At 46.5% G+C, this 22,871-nt stretch overlaps 1 protein-coding gene across 2 annotated transcripts in view; it reads right to left on the minus strand.

Moving 5' to 3' along the window:
- CACNA2D4 (calcium voltage-gated channel auxiliary subunit alpha2delta 4) overlaps positions 1–22,079 on the minus strand; it is a 179,740-nt gene extending 157,661 nt beyond the window's left edge. The window contains exons 1-2 of one of the 2 annotated variants that reach the window (XR_009461800.1): positions 21,426–22,079; positions 12,059–12,140 (exon numbers count right to left, since the gene is read on the minus strand). Coding sequence is in view for 1 of the 2 variants with exons in the window: in XM_059726514.1 (XP_059582497.1) it covers positions 12,059–12,140; positions 21,426–21,532 (189 nt within the window). In the remaining variant the exon portion in view is untranslated. The remainder of the gene's footprint in view (positions 1–12,058; positions 12,141–21,425) is intronic. The other variant, XM_059726514.1, reaches the window with a different exon arrangement.
- Between the last annotated feature and the right edge of the window lie 792 nt (positions 22,080–22,871).

Raw genomic sequence — 22,871 nt, forward strand, 5'->3', positions numbered from 1 at the left:
GTGGCTGGCTGGGGTGCAGGGTGCCTCAGTGTGGGGGTCCACCCTGGGCTGCCTGCTCTTCCATCTCCACATCCTGCTCCCTGGCTGGACAGGGCACAGGGCACCTCAGTGCAGGGGATGCTTAGCCCCTACTGAGGCATCCTATGCCCCAGCCAGCCCCCCTCTCCCCCACACTGCAGCACATGGAGCAGCAGGACAATGAGTCAAACTGCAAAGCACATAGGCAGGGGTGTATACTGGGGCACAAAGTAGCAGCACAAATTTGTACGGCTACTATTTGTGCTGCTGTAAAGGCATATTCCTGCTCATGTGGAACTGGCCTCTATGTTCCCAGGAGGACTTATTCCTATGTCACTCAAGGTTAGGCCCCAGACCTTGCAAGGGCAGTAGCATAGCAGTTAGTTCATTACTGTAAGTAGTTCTTTATATATGTTCCTGTAAATAACAGGTTGCTTCTCCATCACGAGCCTCATCAGGATACTACCAGCGGCTCACTTGGTGTTTCTAGCATAAGCTACAGTGTTCAACCAATCACTATTGCTATGAGAGGGTTGACACAGGACTCCATCACCCTGGCAGCCAGCTAGGCAGATGCATGGCATGCATAGTGTCTCCAGACATGCTTTTTTCCAGTGAGGAAAATGGCTTCCCCGTGAAAACCCCTCCCCCCACAAATTTTTGGGGAAAGGGTGCATATTGTATGTGAGAAAATATGGTAAATAGTGGTCTCTCCTTCACAGAAGGTTTTCAAGAAGAGTCTGGATAAGCATCTGTCTGACACAGTTTAGGAATAACACATCCTTCATCTGTGCAGGGGGTTGGACTTTTAGACCCTTTCCTTATGATTCTGTGATAAGTATATGAAGTTCTTTATGCAGGGCCAAATATGGGTATGTATATTGCCACTCATTTTTGACCCTGTCTTCATACAGGCAAGACTCCTGCTGACTTCAAAGAGAGCTTTGTCTGAGCAAAGAGTGAGTACTGATTAAGGATTTGCCCTCTACATTGTAAACCCTGTGGGTGGCAGGGAAATCCAATACAGATTACATATATAGCAATCCAAAAATACTCTTTATGACACATGCAGTGGAGTTCAAATGAGGTAATATGGATTTGGAAATATTTGTATTTGAATTTCCTGTCTTATGTACATGTGACTTGCCAACCATAACTTGCATTCATTACTTTTGTATGTGTGTGTGTTGACTTATATAAAGGCTGTCTGTGGATCTAGTCTCCTTGAGGAACTGTTTAATGTATCTCAATGGGCGCGTACACACGAGAGTGCTCGTGCCTCTTGCCCTGCCTCAAACTTGCAGCGCGGGGAAAAAATGAGACCCCTGAGGGGTCTAAAAAAATCGACATTTAAAAAAGCGAGGCAACCGGAGGCTGGGTCCTCCATAGAGATGCTCTGGCTGCCAGAGTGTCTCTATGGTTGGCCCCTCACCCTGGTGCTGAAACATGCGGCCGGTGAGGCTGCATGTTTCAGCACCAGGGTCCGGTGCTGGTGAGTAAGGGGTCGTGGGGCTAGAGGAGGGGGGAGGAACCATGGGGGGGGGACCTCCGCCGGCCCTGCCCACTCCCCCAGCCCCCCAATCCCCGCCAGCCACCCTGGCTGCAGCAACTGGTGGGGGATAGGGCCAGGTGGGGCAGCAATTGGGGGGCTGGGGTAGGGCATGTGGGCCTTGCAAGGGGGGGTGATAGCCCCTCTGGGGGCCTGTACCCCTTGTGAGAGTGTTGGGGGCCAAACCCCTTGTTTGGGGGTTGAACCCCCTGTTGGTGGCCTGTACCCCTTGTGTGGGGGTTGAACCCCCTGTTGGGGGGCCGTACCCCTTTTGAGAGGGCCAAACCCCTTGTGTGGGGACCATCGCCCTGTGGGAATGCAGCAAAACATATATTCATGAATTCATGAAATATGCATTTAGAGTTCACTTTATTATTATGATAAGAGACTTGCTTTAACACTGTAAGATATATCAATAAAACATGGTCCAACTGATCGCTGACTCTTTCTTGCTCTCTGTCTTTATAGTTGTCTTTTGTTTTACTTGTGGAGGAACATGGATTTGGGGTTATTTTACTGAGTGACTTTGGGATTTTTTTATCAGGGATTTTTCAGTTTTCTAATAGGGAACACCAGAATTCCTTCTAGGGAGACCAGTGGCAGGACCCTGCCTGCTCAGAGGTGGCACTTTGGACCCATCTGGCTGTGGTTGACCTCTTGGACAAATGAGGCCAGGAGGACATGCTTTGACAGTTCAAAGCAGGCCACCACACCCAAAACATCTTCCATGTGATAGCTGCCCAGATGGCTGGGCAGGGGCACACGTGGCAGTAGTGCTGCACAAAGGCCAACCCTGCAACCGCAGTCCACTGGCAGCTGGCCCAGAGGGGCAGATGCCTCTACTGGCTCTGTAGTCCCCATCCGAGTCTGGCAGGTGCACAGCAGGTCACAACTAGGCAACATCCCCCACTGCCAGACAGCTGCAGTGGGTAGAGGGTGCAGGGAACTCTCAGGGCTGCTTCAGCAGTCCAGCTGGCACAAGGGGTAGTATCCCCAGGTACCAGTTGTCTGGGCCCCAGAAGCCCCTGAGAGCTAGTAGCCCTGAGCTACTTGCCAGGGCAGCTTTTTATACTGCTAGGGCCAGGACAGGGTAGCTTTTCATACTGCTGGGGACAGCACAGGTGCTGGCCCCGGGCTCTAGCTCCCCCTGGCTGAAGATCTGGGAGGAGCCAGGCAGGGTTATTGTGCCCCAAGTGGCACAATTTGCTTCACATCAAAGTGCATGTTTGAGCACGTGTGCTGAAGCAAAAAGCCGCAGATCAAATTTGCATCGCTTCTATTTGAGCTGCTGCAAGTGCATGTGCTTGCATGTCTGGACACACCCAGCAGGTTTATTCATACTGTAAGGTTTAGTACAATATTTTACCAAAGGCTCCTGGAACAACTTGTCTAGGTACTTGGGGAGATGGCTCAGGGAATGAGAGCAGGGCTGTGTTGAATTGGAAATCTGCTCTGTCTCCTGCAGGAAGTGGGGATGGTGAGTAAATGAATAGCATTTTTTGCTGTGAAAGCACTGCGCAAAACAATGTCCCACTCTGTCACTTGTCTTGATTTCTAAATCCATTTTTGGCAAAGCACAGTCCATTGGTATTGCATCAGACTTCAGTCATGTTCAAGAAAAAAACAAAATGTCCTCTCTCTCTAATAGGATAGAACTCAGGATCCTTCAGCAGGGCAAGTAAAGTGTGACTATTTTGTGACTATTTTGTTGGGTTCATTAGTCAAGACTGGGTTACTTTTCAGTTATAAATCTCACTTCTTCTCTCTTAATAACACAGGTTTTTTCCAGGCTTGGTGTGTTTTTTTTATTTTTTATCTGCCCCCTGGATGCAATGGCAGTTATCCTTAGTATCCTAGTCACACCACTAGATACATTAGCTGCAGCTAAGCTCTGTGTTACAACCCTATCTACTCTGAACCTACTGACCAGATTGCACACCCTAGGGATCTGAAGTAGAGAGGCAACAGCAGGGCGCCAGACTACCAAGCGTTCACCCTGAGATGTTGCAGAGTCACTTGGAAGGACTGGATGCGTTTAAGTCGCAGGCCTGGATGAGCTCCATGCGAGGGTACTGAAGGCACTGGCTGATGTCATTGCACAGCCACTGGCAAGAATATTTGAGCACTCATGGTGCATGGGCCAGGTCCCGGAGGACTGAAAAAGGGCCAATGTAGTCCCTATTTTCAAGAAGGGGAGGAAGAAGGATCCAGGCAACTATAGGCCAGTCAGTCTCACCTCCATCCTTGGCAAAGTCTTTGAAAAGATTATTAAGGCTCATATATGTGAGAGCCCAGCAGGAAAAATTATGCTGAGGGGAAACCAGCACGGGTTCGTAGCGGGTAGATCATGCCTGACTAATCTAGTCTCTTTTTATGACCAGGTTTCAAAACACCTGGATGCAGGAGTAGGGGTAGACATCGTTCACTTAGACTTCAGGAAGGCCTTTGATACGGTATCCCACCCCATACTGGTGAACAAATTAAGAGGCTGTGACTTGGATGATTACACAGTCCGGTGGGTGGCAAATTGGCTAGATAGTCATACCCAGAGAGTGGTGGTGGATGGGTCGGTATCGACCTGGAAGGACGTGGGCAGTGGGGTCCCGCAGGGCTCGGTCCTTGGACCGATACTCTTCAATGTCTTCATCAGTGACTTGGACGAGGGAGTGAAGTGTACTCTGTCCAAGTTTGTGGATGATACAAATCTGTGGGGAGAAGTGGACACGCCAGAAGGCAGGGAACAACTACAGGCAGACCTGGACAGGTTGGACAAATGGGCAGAAAACAATAGAATGCAATTTAACAAGGAGAAATGCAAAGTGCTGTACTTAGGGAGGAAAAATGTCCAGCATACCTACTGCCTAGGAAATGACCTGCTCGGTAGCACAGAAGCGGAAAGGGACCTCAGAGTCCTAGTGGACTCCAAGATGAACATGAGTTGTCAGTGTGATGAAGTCATCAGCAAAGCTAACTGCACTTTTTCGTGCATCGGCAGATGCATGACAAACAGAACCAAGGAGGTGATACTTCCCCTCTATCGGGTGTTGGTCAGACAGCAGTTGGAGTACTGCGTCCAGTTCTGGGCGCCACACTTCAAGAGGGATGTGGATAACCTGGAGAGGGTCCAGGGAAGGGCCGCTCATATGGTTAAGGGCTTGCAGGCCAATCCCTATGAGGAGAGACTAGGGCACCTGGACCTCTTCAGCCTCTGCAAGAGAAGGTTGAGAGACGACCTTGTGGCTGCCTGTAAATTCATCATGGGGACACAGAAGGGAATTGGTGAGGCTCTGCTCACCAAGGCGCTCCTCGGGGTTACAAGAAATAATGGCCACAAGCTAGCAGAGAGCAGATTTAGACTAGACATTAGGAAGAACTTCTTCACAGTTAGAGTGGCCAAAATCTGGAATGGGCTCCCAAGGGAGGTAGTGTTCTCCCCTACCCTGGGGGTCTTCAAGACAAGGTTAGATAAGCATCTAGCTGGGGTCGTCTGAACCGAGCACTCTTTCCTGCCTCTGCAAGGGGTCGGACTCGATGATCTATTGAGGTCCCTTCCGACCCTAACATCTATGAATCTATGAATCTATGGATGCTGACAGTACCAAAAATGTAGCAAGTCAAATCAACAAAGCCAGATTCAGATCCCACTCTGACCTGCTATAATGCCAACCCTGTGACAAGGACAACAGAATCTCTCTTGTTGTCACCTACACCCCAGCTTTGTGTGGGGACACATCATTAATGACCTTCAATACCTCCTGGTCAATGAGAATGATCTTAAGGCAGCCTTGGAGTACAAGCTTTTCCTGGCTTACAGAGATCCCACCCCAATCTCAAATGTGTCTCGCAAGCAACAGGTTACCCAACTCCTATTCTCACCAAGGCACCAGGCCTTATAACGGACCCAGATGCAAGCTGAGACCCCTCACCAATACAAACCACATCATCACTAGACCAAATTACATAGATTATAGCATACAGGATTATACCATAGTCTGCTCATAGTGCTCCTCTGCTGTCTAAATTGGACAGATGGGATGATCCCAACATGAAAGAATGCTCTGACATGATCTGACATCAATCTCAGAAAGACACAAAAGCCAATGATAGAACACCTTAACCTCCTTGGACATTCCATCACTGACCTCAGAGTAGCTGTTCTTAAACAGAAGAACTTTAAAAACCAACTTGAATGCAAAATTGCAGAACAAGAAAACATCCACAGACTGGGTATGTTAAGTATGGTCTCAACAGAGACTGGATTTGTATCTCATTACCTGAACTAGTTTTTATAACCTACTATGTTCCTCACTGAATTAACTGCTTTGTTTATCCCATTTGATCTCTTCAATGTACCTTGGCCTCTCTCAGCACTGCTCCCTTCTTTTCCTCCCCCTTTCCCTATCCATTATATTTAAATTAATTTCCTTCAATCTGTTTAGGACCCCTGCTCTCTGCAAGTCCATTCATTGCATCTAATGAAGTAAGCTATAGCTTATGAAAGTTTATGCCACCCTGAATGGGTTAGTCTGTGAGGTGCTACCCTGCCCTGCCTTCATTCTTAGTAATGTTATAGTAGTACCTACAATCCCTGGTTCTATCTCTAGCCCAAACAACTAGGGCACCGTGAAATGGTACTGTTCTGTTTCACCTTGAGTTTCGATGTTTTGACGGAACAGCATTTCATATTGAATTTCATTTTGATTCGAAACAGCTGTTCCATTTTGCTTTGTCTAAACAGTGAGGCTTTTTCAACTCCATTTCAACGTTTCACTAGATCCACTGGGAACAGGGAGTCAGCCCAGCTGGGCTGACTTCCTGTCCTCCGCTCGGTCTAGCACTGGGAATGGGAAGTCAGCCCAGCTGGACTGACTTTCATCCCCAGCACTATGGTCAAAACATTTCAACTTTTGAAATGTTTCGACTAGACTCGTTTTGTTTCAAGGCTGTTTTGAGGACCATTGTTTCATTTCGATTTTGCTGTTTCAACCTTGAAATCAGTCGAAACAGTGTCAAAACAAAATGGCCGGCAAAATTTTGCCCAGCCCTACAAACAACCTTCAGTCTAAAGAGACGACACACAGAAGGAAAAGAGAGGCACAGAGAGAAATGGCTTGGTTACAGCTGCACAGCAAGTCAGTGGCTGAGTTGGAGGTAGAGCCATGGGCTAGGGACAGACATTACACATAAATTAGTTTAAGTAATCAGAAACTGGTTTAAACTTAGAATCTTAGGGCTGGAAGGGACCCTGAAGGCTCATTGGGTCCAGCCCCCTGCATGAGCAGGAAAGACACCTGGGGTCAGGTGACCCCAGCTAGGTGACCGTCCTGTCTTCTCTTGAAGACCTCTAGGGTAGATGATTGCACCACATCTGGGAAGAGCTTGTTCCATAGTCTGGACACCCTAGTTGAGAAGAAGTTTTTCCTAATGTTCAGCCTGAAAGTATCTTCCAGGAGTTTTTGGCCATTGTTTCTAGTTTTCTCCCAGGGCGCCCTGGTGAAGTTATTCACCAAGCCCCTGATGTACACCTCTGATATAGTGGTAAGCTGCAATCAGGTCCCCTCTCAGCCTTCTTTTCTTTAGACTGAAGAGATGGAGATCCCTCAGCCTCTCCTTGTATGGCTTGCCATTCAAGTCCCTGATCATAAAGGGGCCCTTCTCTGAACCCTTCCAAGCTTTAGCACATCCAGAACTGGATGCAGTATTCCAGCTGCAACTGCACCAATGTTGAGTAAAGGTGGGGAATCACTTCCTTGGTTTTACTGGAGATGCATCGATTGATGCATGTCGGAGTTTTATTAGCTCTACTAGCGGCTACTGTGTCACAATGCCAGCTCATATTCATGCTGGCATCTAGTGTTACCCCCAGATCCCTTTCATTTGTAGTGCTGGTCAGGTTAGTGATGCCCAGCCTGTAGGTGTGCTGGGGGTTCTTCCTTCCCAGATGCAGCACTTTGCATTTCTCTATGTTGAACCTCAGCTGGTTTGGTTCTGCCCAACATGCCAGCCTGTCTAGGTCTGTTTGTATCTGCAACGTATCTGCGGGTGTGTCTGCACAACCCCATTTCTTGGTGTTGTCCATGAACTTGGCCAATGGGCTTTTCACCCCATCATCCAGGTCGTTGATGAAGATATTGAACAGCACTGGACTAAGTACCGACCCCTTGGGTATGCTGCTGCCCACATCTCACCAGGATGACACCAATCCATTCACTTGGACTCTCTGCGTCCTACCCTGCAACCAGTTTCACATCTACTTGGTGGTCCTGCAGTTGAGCCCGATATCTTCCAGTTTTCTGATCAGTACCTCATGGGATACCAGGTCAAAGGTTTTCTGGATGTCGTGGTATATAATGTCAACTGCTTTTTCCTTGTCCAGGTGACAAGTCACCTAATCATAGAAAGAAATGAGGTTGGTCAGACAAGACCTGCCCATTATGAAGCCATGCTGGCTGTCATTCAGTATCATACCTTCTGCAAGTTTGTCACATATAGCCTCTTTGATGAATGTTTCTAGGATTTTCCCTGGGTTAGTCTGTGAGGTGCTATCCTGCCCTGCTTTCATTCTTAGTAATATTATAGTAGTGCCTACAATTCTACAAGTAGTACCTACTACAAGTAGTACCTACTTGTAACAGAACAGACATTCAGTGCACATAAATCAGTTTGAAAATGTCTGAAACAGGTTTGGGATAAACCTGGTTGAATGTAGTATCAGACTTAACTGATTTGGGTCAAACCAGTTTATGCAATGTCTGTCCCAGACCCCTTGCTGGTTTAAGTTAGATCAGACTCCCCCAGCATCTGGGCATGCTCTCTGGGCTGGGCAGGGCTCTCTGCTCCACAGCAGAGCTGGCCCCTCCCCTCTGTTCCCTGGCTGCAGCTTGGTAGATACTTGCAGGCACAGCAGGGTCTGCTGGCTTCCCCGTGCTGCTCTTCCCCCTTCCTCCCACTCACTGCTTAAGGAGAGATCCCTTCTTGCTCTCTCCCACAGCATGGACTGTAGCCAGCATGTTATATGCTAGCTAATGCTGTGTAAGGCAGATAGGACAGTGTCCACTTAGGGCTTTTTGGAGCTAATCAACAGCTCAGCTGTAATGTCCCTGCATTCCTTCCTTTGGAAAATGCTATTTAAGAAGAGCTTGAATTAATGAGTGAGGCTTTGTTTTCTGATGGGGCACTAAATGCTGATAAGAGAGCTGATAAATGCTCTGTTATCAATGGGGGGGGGGGGGGAAATCCCTTCCCAATCACAGCATCCTGCCAGGGCCTGGCCATCCCCCCTCAGCTCAGCCCTGTAGAAGGGAAGGGAGGGCTGCTCTACTGCAGCCTGGCTTCTAGCCTGAGCCACTGCAGGCATGTGCTGGCATTTTTTCAGTCCAGAGGGGATGTCTGTATAGTTACAAAGTGATTTAGCCTAACCAGGTACTGCCCACATACTCAGATTTTGCCTACAGCATGCAGCCAGCATACGACAAATTTAACTTATATACAATCTTCTCAGGTAGGGCACATGGCTCTGTTCCTTGAACTGCTGCCAGAGGAAAAGCAATTACAGCTAAGAGCAACTGGACGACGGTAGTACTGGCTTTCCAGGTTCCTGACCATGATTGACAGTCTGCCTACACCACCTTTTACTATCACAAGAGCCATCAGTGTGACACATGCTTTGGTACTAGCCAGTTTTACAGTGTAACTGGAATTCAGTGTGGACACTATTCTGACTTACATACTCTTATTCCCCAAAAGAAGTCCCCAATTGCTTTTTAAAAGAGAGGCCCCTTGATGTTGGGGTCATTAGGATGATAACTGTGCTCATGAATGACTGGTGCCTTCTGAGTGTATTTAAAATGTGGGTTTGGCATTCGCGAATATTTGAAACCACAAATGCTGAACCTGCGAATACCAAGGGTTTCCTGTATATCATGTCCCCAAGTCACACATACAGGCTTCAAGTTAGCTATCTGTAAGCAGAATTTAGACATTCAAACTTGTAGTAAGCAAACTCATTGTTTGAGATTATTAACAAGCTGTTAATTTCAGTGAAAACCTAAGACGTATTTTTGCTATGTTAACCAATTTACAGTATATTCTATCTGAGTTTATGGACCTTGTGAATCAAAGATAATGGGTCAAAGTCCCTGCTATTGTAAATGGGCAAAATTCCATTGAAGGCACTGAAGCTGCAACACTTAAGTCAGCCAAAAATTTGGCCCAATGTTCCCAATCAGAAGGTTTTTGGCTCCTGGAAAGCTTAAGAATTGGAGGATATGAAGTTTACATTTCTTGTCCTGAAGTTGCAGAATTATGGATTAGAGAACCATGCCTGATAAGCTAGTCAGGGTGAAGCACTAATTAGTTCTGAGTTATGTTAGTTTTATAAAACTGCTTTAAGACCTGGCATCACAATTGTTTCAGGGAACAGAGGCTGGAAAGGCATTTATCTGGAATAACATAGTAAATAGCACATCCTGCATTTGTTTAGAGGATTGAACTAAATGACCCTTGATATCCCTTCCAACTCACTGGGCATGTCTACACATGCATTTACTCTGGCCCAAATTTACTGTGGTGTAAAATACTCTGGAGTAAAGGTTTCATCTACACATATGGTGATTAAGGAGCAGATTTCACCCAGTTCCCTGCAGTGCCGCAATGGGCCTCTGCCACCCCTATGGGGAGCTCCAGGCCCCCCCTGTGTGCTAGCCCAGCAGCTGGCAGGGAGCACTTCCTGGCCCCTGTTGGCTGCCTGCTGCTGGAGTGGAGCAGGGACAATGTTCCCCTGCCCTAGCAGCAGGGAGCTCCTGGCCCTGGCTTCCTTATAAGGGCTCAGGCCTTGGAAATAACTCCAAGGGAGGGGCAGGTCCCAGCCCCCAGCCCCGATCCACTGCTGGTACAGCTAGCAACTAGCAATGAGCTGGTGGATCAGGACAGGGGCTGGCACCTACCCCATTGCTGCAGCTCTTTCCAAGCCCCATGCCTCGATCACCTGATCAGGGCAGGGGGCTGGGACCTGCCCCTGACCAGGACAGTTCCTGGCCAGGCCTGGGCTGCACAGGGAAGTCTGCACGTGCAGCCGGGAGCTGGCTCAAGACTGCCCAAAACAGGACGGTCTCCAGCTACCTCCAGGCTGCTCATGCTTCAGTCAGCTCTAGGCTGGCCAGGAAACTGTCCCCATCCAGGGGGCTCCCAGCCCCTGCTCCACACTTTCAATTGTGTTCATGGAGTGGGAACTGGGGAGCTTGTTTCCACAGACTTTGTTCCCAGCCCTTGTGGATTGGGGGGTTGTGATCATGAAGCAGGGGCTGACAACAAACTCCCAGCCTGTTCCTAGCCCCCTCTCCACAACTGCAGAGTCAGGGCACCCAGCCCCTGCTCTGCAATTGTGATTAAGGAGAGGGGGCTGGAAGCTCCCTGCTCCTGGGGCAGGGGGACATTAGTGGGAGCTAAGGAGCTTGTTACTAATCTTGAGTAAATTTGCTACTTGCATTTGCAGGTAGCAGTTTTACTGGGGATTAGGGAGGTGTACTGCAAAGTAAGCATGTGCACGTGTAGATGCACATGCATGGGCTGCTGGTGCCTCCTGAGTCAGGGAAGCATGTGTCCCCCCAGCAGCCAGTCAGCAACTGGTCTTGCCAACCACGGTGGGGATAGGGGAGAATCAGTGGCACTCCTGGAAGTGCCAGTGGAACTTCTTCTGGTGCCCCCACTCTCCAGCCGGTGCTCACAGGTTGGGCACTGGTGCTCCCACCTGCCCCCCTGCCCATCACCTAACCATGGAGTGCTGGCTGTCAGGGGGTGCACATGCACCCACGTGCACCCTACGCATCACCACTGTGCACATGCTTACTTCTCGGTAAACTATGCTAATGTGAAGTTAAGTGTCTCATGTAGACGTGTCCTTTGATTCTATAATTCTAGGAACTACTCTGAAACTCAAGAAACAGAGAGTTTTTAAGCAAGATTTAAAGAGATGTAAGGGACCCACAGGGAGAAGAACATATGAGAAATGAACCAGGAACTCCTTGCTGAGATAACTTAGAAAACAAGAGGACAATATCAGGTGTTAGGTCAGAGTGAACAGATGGGGAATAGGTGGGTATGCAGTAAGTAATGGAGGAGAGGAGTGAATGGTCCTAAGGGGACAGAGGTGGATTCAGTCAGACAGGAAAACTGAACAATACTTAGGCAGAGTGTTAAAAAACAGAGCATTTCAGAGTTAGAACCAGAAATGGTAAGTGAGCCAGTGAAACCTGTCAAGATAGGGTGTAAGTTTGATACAGTCTTGTTTACTGCAATGTAATCTAGTGGCATCACTCTGGCCCTATGAAGGTTACAGGGTAGAGATTAGGAAGCAAACCTAAATGGTCTTCAAAGTTAGTGGAGACCTACGTGTGTTTCCTCTCTCTCCCTGGTGTCCCCAGGACAGAGAGAAATAATTGAAGAAAAAGGGAAATCTGACACCTGCAAAGCTCCTTTGCAGGTCTTGCCTACCTTCTGCAATAGGAGAGAGCCCGAATACTTTGTTGAGATGGCATATAACTCCCCACCAAAGGTATCTGCCCACAACTTCACCCTATAGTGGAAAAAAAGAAAAACCAGTGGTGTTAATACCTCAGGAAGGTGAGTTGCATCATGTCCCAATGACACTATTCTCCTACAATAGAAGCTTGTCTTCTGTATGAAAATCACCCTGCATACCTACAACTCTGAAGGCATAGTGATTACATTTGTCTCTGAGCTGCTGGTGAAACACACCATAATTGAGTAACAAATCACTATTCTCCTTTCCCACTCTGCAGCCTGGGCTTTAATCAATAGGTTGTTTTAACACAATATCAGATTTTGAGGGTTTTACTAAGGGTGAGGACAGAAGTAATTTAAAAAACTTTTCTAGGTATAACAGGCTTGGAAAAGTTTCAAAAGGGTAAAAGGGTAGCACTTCAGCCAGGGGACATATGTATATCCCTTCTTATACCCTTCAGCTGGACTATTTCAAAATTTCAGTGGCTGAGCAGCTATGGCTGTCCTGCCAGTAGGCACTATGGGGAGCAAAGGATTTCTCTTGCTGGAGCAGAGGGCAACAGTGTGAAGTCAGCAGGAGGTTGGCAGGGGAGCATAGATGGGAGCTCCCTGCCATGAGAACTGTAGCTCTTCAGCCACCATCCCCTGAACTCTTCCTCTCCCCCACTTGCCACAGGCAAGAGGTAGAGGGGGCATTTGGGACTAGAATGCCTGGCACCAGTGGTGGCAGGGGACCCATGTCAGAAGGGCTCTGGTAAAGGGTAGGGATAGTGAGGAGGTCTCCCCGCCAACAGAATTCCAAGTCTTTTGTGTGGGATGGACACAGGTCATGGTGGGAGGTGTGGCGATCCCAATGGGTCCCCAGCAGCACCTCAGATGCCAACAGTGCTTCAGAACCCAGCAGCTGGATAGGCTGGCAAGTTGTCAGTCAGCCTGACAGACTGTCCACCCTGTTCTCCCTTTCTCCTCTGTGGAGGCGGGGCAGGGAGCAGAGCACTGTGGGATGCTGAAGGACCTGTGGATGCTCTGTCCCTGTCTTTCTTTTTAATTCTTCTCACTCTGAAACGAGTGATTTTTTTTTGGCTTGTAGAGTGAATATATTGCTTTCTGCATCCTTTGTTAGCCATAGCCATGTTTTAAACCTGTCCCAGGTATAACAACTGTAGCAAAACCCCCAGGTTTTTCTTTTTTTTGTTTACTTAAAAATACATTCCCTCCCCTTCCCCAACCATTTCTGAGTCTTTCTCTGCCCCCTCTATCCCTTATAAGTAGTTATAGTTAGTCATAGGTAAGCTAAGTTCTTATACTCCCTTATAGTAACAAGCCCCTTTTATAATGTGAATAGTGTTGTTACGTTTGTGTTGATTTTTACAGTTTTATATTGAATTCATATGATTTAATGTGTCTGTAAAGTAGTCAAGTAATGTCAAGTCTCCATTTTGTATGTCAAGCCTCCATCTTGTGTCCTCTGCCCAGGTATAACCTATTGTATAGTATGTTGTAACTGTGACTCATGTCTAACCAGTTTCATGTAAATTGGTTCCTGAATGAATGAGGGTGCTTGAGGCATAATGGTAGCAGGCCTCTACTGAATGATCAACTCAATGATCAGACCATCAACTCAATGACCGGACCATTGCCTTGCATTGACTCACCCAGGAACCACAGACCTCACCCAGGAACAGAGACAAAACCCAGCATTTGAAAGATAAAGAACCTGCAGGAACCCAACACTTGGAAGACAAAGACCCTACAGAAACCAGCAACTCCACCATTGTGTCCCACCAGACAATGAGGACACCTGGATCTGCATGTATGCATCTGAGCAGGATTGTCCTTGCCTGGACATGTCCTTCCGATGGGAGACACAGGTAGCCCACCCCTATAAAAAGGGTGGGAGAGTGTGATCTCTTTGGGATGCCCTCTCCATCTGGACCAACACTACATCATAGCACCTATCCCCCCAGAGGCCCTGCAGGCGACCCCGCTTTGGACAACACCTTGCTAGAGAAGACCCCGACTGACCATCGAAGATCAACTCTCAGCCTGGGATAGGTAGCTATCACCTACCTTCTTCCCCCAAGCAAGGGACCTGAACTCTGTCTCTGCCTACCTGGGCCTCAAATCCCTCCATTAAGCCTTTCCTTTCCTGCTACCATTGTGTGGAGGGGGTGTGTGTGTGAGTGTTTGTGTGTGTGTGTGGGAACCAATAACTTTGTGGGGCTGTGTAGTGTGTTGCCTGTTTAATAAAACTGTTATTCTGGAACCCTGAGTTGGGTTTTTGTCTTACTGACCTCCTGGCCCTGCTCCAATCTCTGCTTTCTGCCCCTCTGACTTCTGTTCTGTCTGTCTGTCTGTCTGTCTCTGCCATCTCAGCTTCCTCTCTGCCACCTCCAAAACACTGGCTTTTTCCCTCACTTCCACCCCAGCACCAGGTGACCCCAAGTAACCCTGGGGCACTAAGTGATCCTAAGTAACCCCAGCGCCTTGACCCCGAGTAACACCAGCACCATGACCCCAAGTAACCTCGAGCCCAAGTTACCCCAAATGCCCCATAGTGTTAACACACAGCCACAGAAGTGTGTGGTTGTGTGTCTGTGTATGTGCATGTGTGCCATAGAGTGTTTGTGTAGTTTCTGTTTCCGCATATAATTTTGTATCATGCCCTCCTTTCTAACAACGTAATATTGAGATTCTGAATGTTGATCTGGCATGTGTCAAGTCAACACAGCCAGTGTCTGCACTTTGAGCAATAGCAGCGGTGACAGAGGCTGGGCCAGTTGTGGTGGCTGCAGCAGCTGGGCCAGCCCATCTGCAATGGTGGCAGCTGGTATTCATGCAACACCTTTAAGTGAGTGCCCAGGGTCCCAATCACCAACTATTTGTTACATTACTGGGTCTTGTGAAAAATTTGAGAGTTATTTTTTAGCACTTCATCTGCTTTTGGAGTATTTCAAAGCATGTACATTTGTACAGATGGCCCTTTGAAGTGTTTAAATGGCATTTGAAATGTTTCAGTTGTTACTTCTGTCTGCACCCTAAGTCACAATTTGTTGATGCTAACAAGAGTTAGCTAACTTGAGATGTTAGCTAGCATGAGAAAGGATCCAGCAAGCTTGCAATTGGGATATCTGGATTTGCCCTTAGACTCCATAATATTTGGGGAAGGGACAATGAACTAGACTGTGAGCTTGGTTACTTCAGTGTGAATCCAAAATCCAGGGCACTTTCCCTGGAGGTCTTCCAGACTGAGACTGGTGTGAAGTGAAAGCAGATTCTAGCTTATGTCTTACTGCTCTGTAAAGCACCATGAACATTTATGCCATCCTATAAATAATTGGCAATAGCAACACCATGCAGAGATGTGCACACTGAGCACATCCCCCTCCTCATTAGAATAGATGGCTGTTGTAATTAATTGAATACTTAATCACAAATCTGTTAGATGAATCACACTAGGCAGTTCCACCTACACTCAGTTCCTTTAACAAAGGTTCACTTAGGAGGGGTCTACTTTATGGAATACCATCTGCACTCATCAGAACACACCAGTTTTTCATGAGGTACAGATTTTTACCTACCATTTTCAGTGGGTTCCTCTCAGATTTAGGAACACATGAAACCTAGAGTACCTATTATCCACTGCCAGGTTTATGCCAGTGTAAAGCAGCAAATGGCATAGAGTTGCACTGGGGTATAACTGGTATAACAGCACAGTGAATCAGGTATCCATCCTTTAAAGTGCTAGGTGAGATTCTTCCCACTGAAATCAGCGATTTTTTTTGGTGGCTTTTAGAGTGAATATGTTGCTTTCTGCATCATTTGTCAGCCATACCATGTTTTTAATCTGAAAAAAAATGCAGACTATATGTGTTTGATGTAAAGACAGCATTTACTGCTCCAATTCAGACTGCTGTGCTGTCAAGCCCAGTAGTTTGGCTGTGTTTGAAGAAAAGCTGGAAAGTAAAAACAATATACCTAGCTCACCACTGAAATGAGATACAGTTGGGGAATATTTTCCAGGTTCTTGTGACAATCAACTTCTGCCCCCTGAAGCTTGAGAGCTTGATTGCCCTAATATCAGATTTAATCTAATGGCCACCTGAAGTAGCCAGTTTCACAATTTGCTTATACAAGACTTTTAATGTTAGAACAAGAATTTTACCACAAGGTTCAAAATCTTATTCTTACTAGAAAAAAGGAAATGATAAGAAACCAAAGCATGGGACTTGCAGAGATAACTGCAGCATGGTTACCAACAAAAGCAATGTTATCACCTACCAGGGTTTTTTGTCTTAGGCTATGCCTATATCAGTCTGCTTCTGCAGCCAGGCCACCAAAATGTGCCCACATCCAGCCACTTCTGGTGGGGCAAAGTGCACTCTGGGAAGGCAGCAGCTACTGAAAGGACCACAGAGACAGAAAGGGGGAACCAGACTCCAACCTGGGGAGCTAGAAAATGATGAATAGATGGTCAAAAAGGAAGGGATGAGCCATGAGAAGACACATGGGAGGGCATTATAAGGGAGTCAGGGGAGACAATGTAGGCAGACAACTGAAGACATGGGGCACACATAATGGAGATGTAAATGGAGGGTGTGTGTAGGCAGACAGAAGGGCAGAAACAAGTTAACATCACAAGAGGGCTACTGGTGAAAGTGCAAAAGGGTATACCAAAGTCAAATTACAGGATACTTTATAGAAACCAGTGATTTGGGATGGAGAGTTGAATAAATGTTAGATTGCATTTGTCTCTCATTCTTATGAGAAATTAAAACAATCCAAAATTCACCACATTGCACATAAATTTCATTTGTAGCTGTTAGCAACCAGGCCTCTATTTACATGCAGAATTGTCCTGGGAATGGGGAAGGAAAACAACTTGTGATGTTCAGACATAGATGGTTGTTGTGAGGTTAAGCTTGCCCATCAGAAATGTTACTTGTAAATTATGAATACAATTTTGCAGGGCTGTATTCCAGATATCAATTCTGCTTTGCAAATTTATGAACAAGCTGGTGATGAATCAAGAGAGGGGACACAATGTCACACACAAGGTAGCCCTGTATACCTGTTCATCATCACATCAGTCAGTTGTGCTTGAACCCAGCTGGTGGGTGTTTGGTTTTATGCCCCCAAAAGTGTTTCATGCAACTGATCTATCCATTCATCTATCAGGTATGTTTTCTGTTACTTTGTCTCCAGGGCTAGGAACAGACATTACACATAAACCAGCTTAAGTGATCAGAAACTGCTTTAAACCTGTGGCAGAACAGCTGTTCAGTGCACATAAACCGGTTTGAAAATGGCTGAAACTGGTTTGAGATAAACCTGGTTGAATCTAGTACAGGTTTCCCTTGCTTTATGCAGGCTTTGTATGTGTGAATTCACTCTTATACGATGACCCTTTCTATACTAAAAAATTGTTATATGAGAGGTAAATTCACTGTTATGTGATCAGTGTGGTGCATTGTGGGAGTGATGCGCACCAAAATATAGTCGCCTGTGTGGATCTATGTTCCTCACTCATTGTCTGTGACATGTGTTTCTGTAGTTGCCATCCCCATTATGATAGTGTCCTGTGCTTGTGTGTGCTGTTTGCTGTTGGTGAGTACCAAAATTGTCTTGTAAAAGTGGTAGAAATGGGTCTGGGCTCAGTACAGTCAAAGTCTTGGAACATATCCCTATTTGTTACATTGTAAAGTGGGTTCCCTTTATGTGAATATGAGTTATATGCCATTTTCCAGGAACGCATGTACAACATAAAGCAAGGGAAACCTGTATCAAACTTAACTGATTTGGCTCAAACTGGTTTATGCAATGTTGATCCCAGGTCCCTTGCTGGTTTCAATTAAATCAGACTCCCCCAGCATCCTGGCATGCTCTCTGGGCTGGGTGGGGCTCTCTGTTACACAGCAGAGCTGGCCCCTCCCCTCTGTTCTCTGGCTGCAGCTCTGGCAGAGACTTGCAGGCACAGCAGCATCTGCCTGGCTTCCTCCTGCTCTCCCCCTCCTCTCACCACTCCCTGCTAAGCAGGGATCTCCTGTCCCCTCTGCCTTACACAGACACACAGCATTATCTAGCAGACAACATGCTGGCTGCGGTCTGTGCTGTGGCAGATAGGGCTTTATGGAGCTTATCAACAGCTCAGCTGGTAATATCCCTCCCTTCCTTCTTTGTTTAAGAAGAGTTTGAACTAATGAAAGAGCATGTTTGTTTTCTGATGGGGTAATAAATGCTGATAACAGAGCTGATAAATGGAGGGGGGGAACCCCACCCTTATCCTACTGAACCCTGGCCACATCCCCCTCAGCTCAGCTTTGTGGAAGGGAAGGGAGGGCTACTCTACTACCCCCCGGCTTCTAGCCTGAGCCACTGCATGCTTGTGCCTGCATATCTGAGATGTCTGTGCAGTTACAAAGTGATTTAGCCTAGCCAGGTTAGACAAACCTACAAAGATTGAATCAATTCAGGCTCAGGCTTTTTGTATGTCTGTCCCTAGCCCAAGTGTGCAACTGCCCAGTTTATTCTTTTATTATTTGGTAGAGCTTTCTCTGTAGTTTTGTTAATGAGGCAACTTCTATGATTAAGTTAAAACTATGTTTTTGATGATTCTACTGATTCTATGATTCAATGATAACATCAGGGATGAATTTAGCTCTGTATCTGGTTCTGACACACGGGAGCTTTTTTTCTTCATTTTATTTCCTTTGCAGGGATTTCTGTGAAATGGAGCACATAGTTTGCTTGGTACTGAAAGTCTACAAGTCACAACCAAGCACCTCAAAAACTGATTGGTTAGAGACTGCCTGCCTATAATCCCTCCAAAGGTTTTCGGCAGTGAAAAGCAGTCAAAAGGAAGGCCTTACCCTAGTCTGTATAATCAGTTTAGGGACCACAGAAATCTAGTATGTACCTGACTCATGATTCAAAGTCTTCTTAATACTGCAGATTTCAAGACTGAAAGGTATTTCTATGCAATATTTACCTACTGCATACACAGAGCTGTTTGTTAACTTAATCAGTCCCAATGTATAACTTCTTGAATTTTATTCTGTGCAGGTGAAAAAGTGTATTTATGAGTGAACTATTTATTTCCTTGCAAAGGTTCTTTTTAGCTGAATTTTTAGAGTTGCTTTTTTGGACATTTGTCAATGGAAACACACAATAATATGCACAAATTGGTATAAATTAAAGACAGTTTCACAACAGAGCAAACAAGAGTTCACAGATTTGGGAGAGGCAAGGGAGGGCAGATAAGAGGTAATCACTACTCTGTAATCTCACCATCCTACTTCAGAAACCCAAAAGATCAGCAAGAGCTGGGTAAAGCTTATGGTACAGTTTCATGAGAAACCCAGGGTAAAGTCCCTGAGAGGGGCTACAAAGCACTGGAACTCTTGGTCAGTACAGGAAAGATTCCAATGAAGAAATTACTTGTTGGTCCCTTTGAAACAAGAAGCCTTAAGGCATTTGAGTGCAAAACACTCCTTTCAGTCTCAGGAAGAAACCTAAGCTTTCTTCTGCCAGTTAAGCTAATAGAACTCTTTCTCCAATACAATATCAATTTTTTCAGCCCTTATAGGAAAATATTTTTTTTGCCTCCCAAAGTCATTGTCCTGAGAAACAAAATTTCCAGGCACAACAGTGTTCTCTGCTCTCTGAGCCAAGCTATTCTGGCATGCAGAAATATCCAGATCTCTTCCCCTTCAGACAAAATGACCCATATAAACATTTACACACAATGTGACCATTATATTTTTAATCTTAGAGGATTTAAGTTGCTTAAATCAGCTTAATAAAGTCAGATTTTTTTAACTCTATTTATTCAGACCTGTTAGTGTCATGGCAATCTGCCAAATAAGGATTCAAAGCCAATATGGCTCACTTTGTAGAATAGAGCCCCTCGACAACTATCCATGACATGACTCTAAGGAAGAGTATGCATACCAACATGCAGAGAACATGCATACACACACACACACAAGTATAGAATACATACACGTCTGTATGCACATACCAAAGCATGTGGTAGGAAAGTCTGTACATAAATTCATATATGTTCATGTATATATGTGCACCCAAATGTGATGCATACAATACAAGGTGAATAGTATTTCACACTGCTATCGTGCTTTCCATCTGGAGATTTTAAAGTGCTTTAAAAAGGCAGGTAAGTGCCATTGTTTCCATTTTACCGATAAGGAAAGGAAGCCCAAGGAGATTAAGTGATCAGCCTGCCCATACACTAAAGTAAATGTGTGCATGTACATATGCTGCACATGTTAGTGATTGCTAGGAAAACTTTTGGTATAGTGTTGTATGGACCTGGGGTAAAGGCGCAGTAGCATACATACATAGAAGTAAAAGGAACAACAAACCTTGACCTGGACCATCTTGATCTAACAGAAAAAAAGATGGTTGACAAGGTACAACTTCACTCACTGATTCCTTTTATCTCATAAGAGTTCCAGATCCTGCTCTGTGCTATGGCCGTAAGGGCTGTTACAAGGCTGCATAAATAAGGAGATTACACTGGCCTCCAGCTCTCCCAAGCATCTTTAAACTAAATCTACCTGCTGTACCAGGCAGAGCTGAGGAATTGGAACAGATACTATTGGATATCATAGCAGTCTTTAGCTTTTATATAGCACTTCATAAAGAATGTAAGACAGTATCATTATCCTCTCCCTCCTTTTTATTACAAACGGGGAAAGCGAGGCACAAGGAAGAAGTAATTTTCCCAAGGTCATGAGCAGACCAGGGTCAGAGCCAAGAAATGAACTGAGGTCTCTGGAGATTCAGTCCTTTGCCCTGTCCATCAGTGGCACCCAAACATCACTGGGCGACAACCCGCAATCTTAAAAAGTGGTTGTGAAGTGAAGTGAGGGAATACCAAGCTCACCTACACTCAGAGATACACATACCACAGTCTGGCAACCACAGGTTGTACTGCATATTGTGAAAACAATATTTTTCCTGTGAGGTCCAGTGGGACTGATTCCCACTCTAGCCTGGATCCAGTGATCTGAAAAGGTTTTGGATCCAGAGCATGAAATCGGGCCAAATGAATAAATAAATAAAAGAGATTTTTCATACAAGTTAAGCTCTGCTGGCTTCAAGCCAAGAGTTATCTTTGTGAAAGGTGAGAGTGACGGTGGTTCTTTCAGACAAGGCAGTGATGCTGTTACAAGGAAGGACAAAAGCACTGCAACGAAAGGGGATGATGAAGGGCAAGGTGCAGAAGGGGACTAGTAGTGAAGGTAGACAGGGCAGGGTAGTGTGAGCCATAGAGGGCAGAAGAGTATTTGGAGAGAGGTGGGAGGGAACCACTTACGTTTCTAGTGGTATCTTCATCTGGGACCTGGTGGAGGGCAGGAGACAGCTAAGCAAGAGAAAAAGCCACAGGATGACTTCTGGCACCATCCTCCATGCAACACCCATCAGCAACAGGTCCAGTGCAGAAACATAGATTTCCAGCCAGGTTTGCCACCCTAGGAAGGTCCCAGCACTGTCCAGGCAGGACCCAGCATGGCGTCCTGCTGGGGGTCAGGGGTCAGGCTGAGAAGCAGAGTCGTGGGGACCTCTTAGGCCACATGCAGCCACCTCTCAGTGCTGTCCCTCCTCGCTGTCCCCCTCCAAGTAGAGGGTAGCTGCAATAGGACAGCAGAGCTCCACCCAGCTGCAGCAGATTAATTCTCTAGAGGTATTTGGAGGGCAGGTTCAGAAGAGGCCTCCCATGGCTGCCAGGGTGACCACTGGATTCAGTCCAGCTTGCGTCCTGCAGAAATGGAAAAGACTTGAGGGAGCTCTGCAGCAGCCGCAGCCCCTACATAATCCACTGCGAGCCCTTTAATCCCCTTGCAGAGCAGCAACAGCAGCAGATTTAGAGAAGTGGAGTGGGATAAAATCACCCAGGATTACTCTGATTTCTGAAGACAGGCCTCAGTTTGTCCAATCAGAGGTCAGAACAAGCTCCCTCCAAGCCTGTTTTAAAGGGACAGCATTGCCTCTTTAAAAAAAATGCCTCCTGACCTTTGATTCCTGCTGAGCAGCACTTTTCCTTTTCATGTGGTGAGTGCTTGCAGATTGCCATAATGTCTTCTCCACTCTGCCTTCGATCCTTTCACAACAAACTGTTGATTTGCTTTTATGTCTCATCCTCTCCTAACTTTGTCTTGCAGGTACTAAATATAGTGAACAATATCATGAATGACTGGTGCCTCCCGAGACTGGGTGGGGGGCCACCATTTGTAGGCAGCAGCATTGCTGGCAAGTGACGACTGCATGCAGATGCTGCCGGTGGCAGGGTGGGGGGCAGCGAGCAGCAAGTGGGGACCACCTACAGACATCAGCAGTGGTGAGCAGAGACTGCCCACAGACGCCAGTGGCTGTGGGGGTGAGGGGGCGAATGGCGAGTAGCGACCACCTGCAGAAGCTGGCAGCAGCGGCATTAGCGGCCAATCTCAGGGGGACATGTGCCCCCCCGTACCTCCCTTATGAGTCGCCTATGAACAAAATCCTGCTTTCCCTTATGCCTATGCGTGCAACCCTATTAAGTCACAAAGGCTACCCAGGTATAAAGAGCAAAGTGAATAGGGCAGCTGGAGTTGGTTGTGAGCTCAATTACACTCTTGTGTTAGGACACTTGATTAATATAATTATCGCAGAGTTCAGTGATGATCAGACCTGGAGACCCACTGGCCAGGAACTGTAAAATTTGTCAATTTAATACAGTCTATGGCACAAAGAATGGATGATCTATGATAATATCTAAGGGCTG

Source organism: Alligator mississippiensis, chromosome 4 (genome assembly GCF_030867095.1).
Source record: "Alligator mississippiensis isolate rAllMis1 chromosome 4, rAllMis1, whole genome shotgun sequence".
NCBI classification, from domain to species: Eukaryota; Metazoa; Chordata; order Crocodylia; family Alligatoridae; genus Alligator; species Alligator mississippiensis.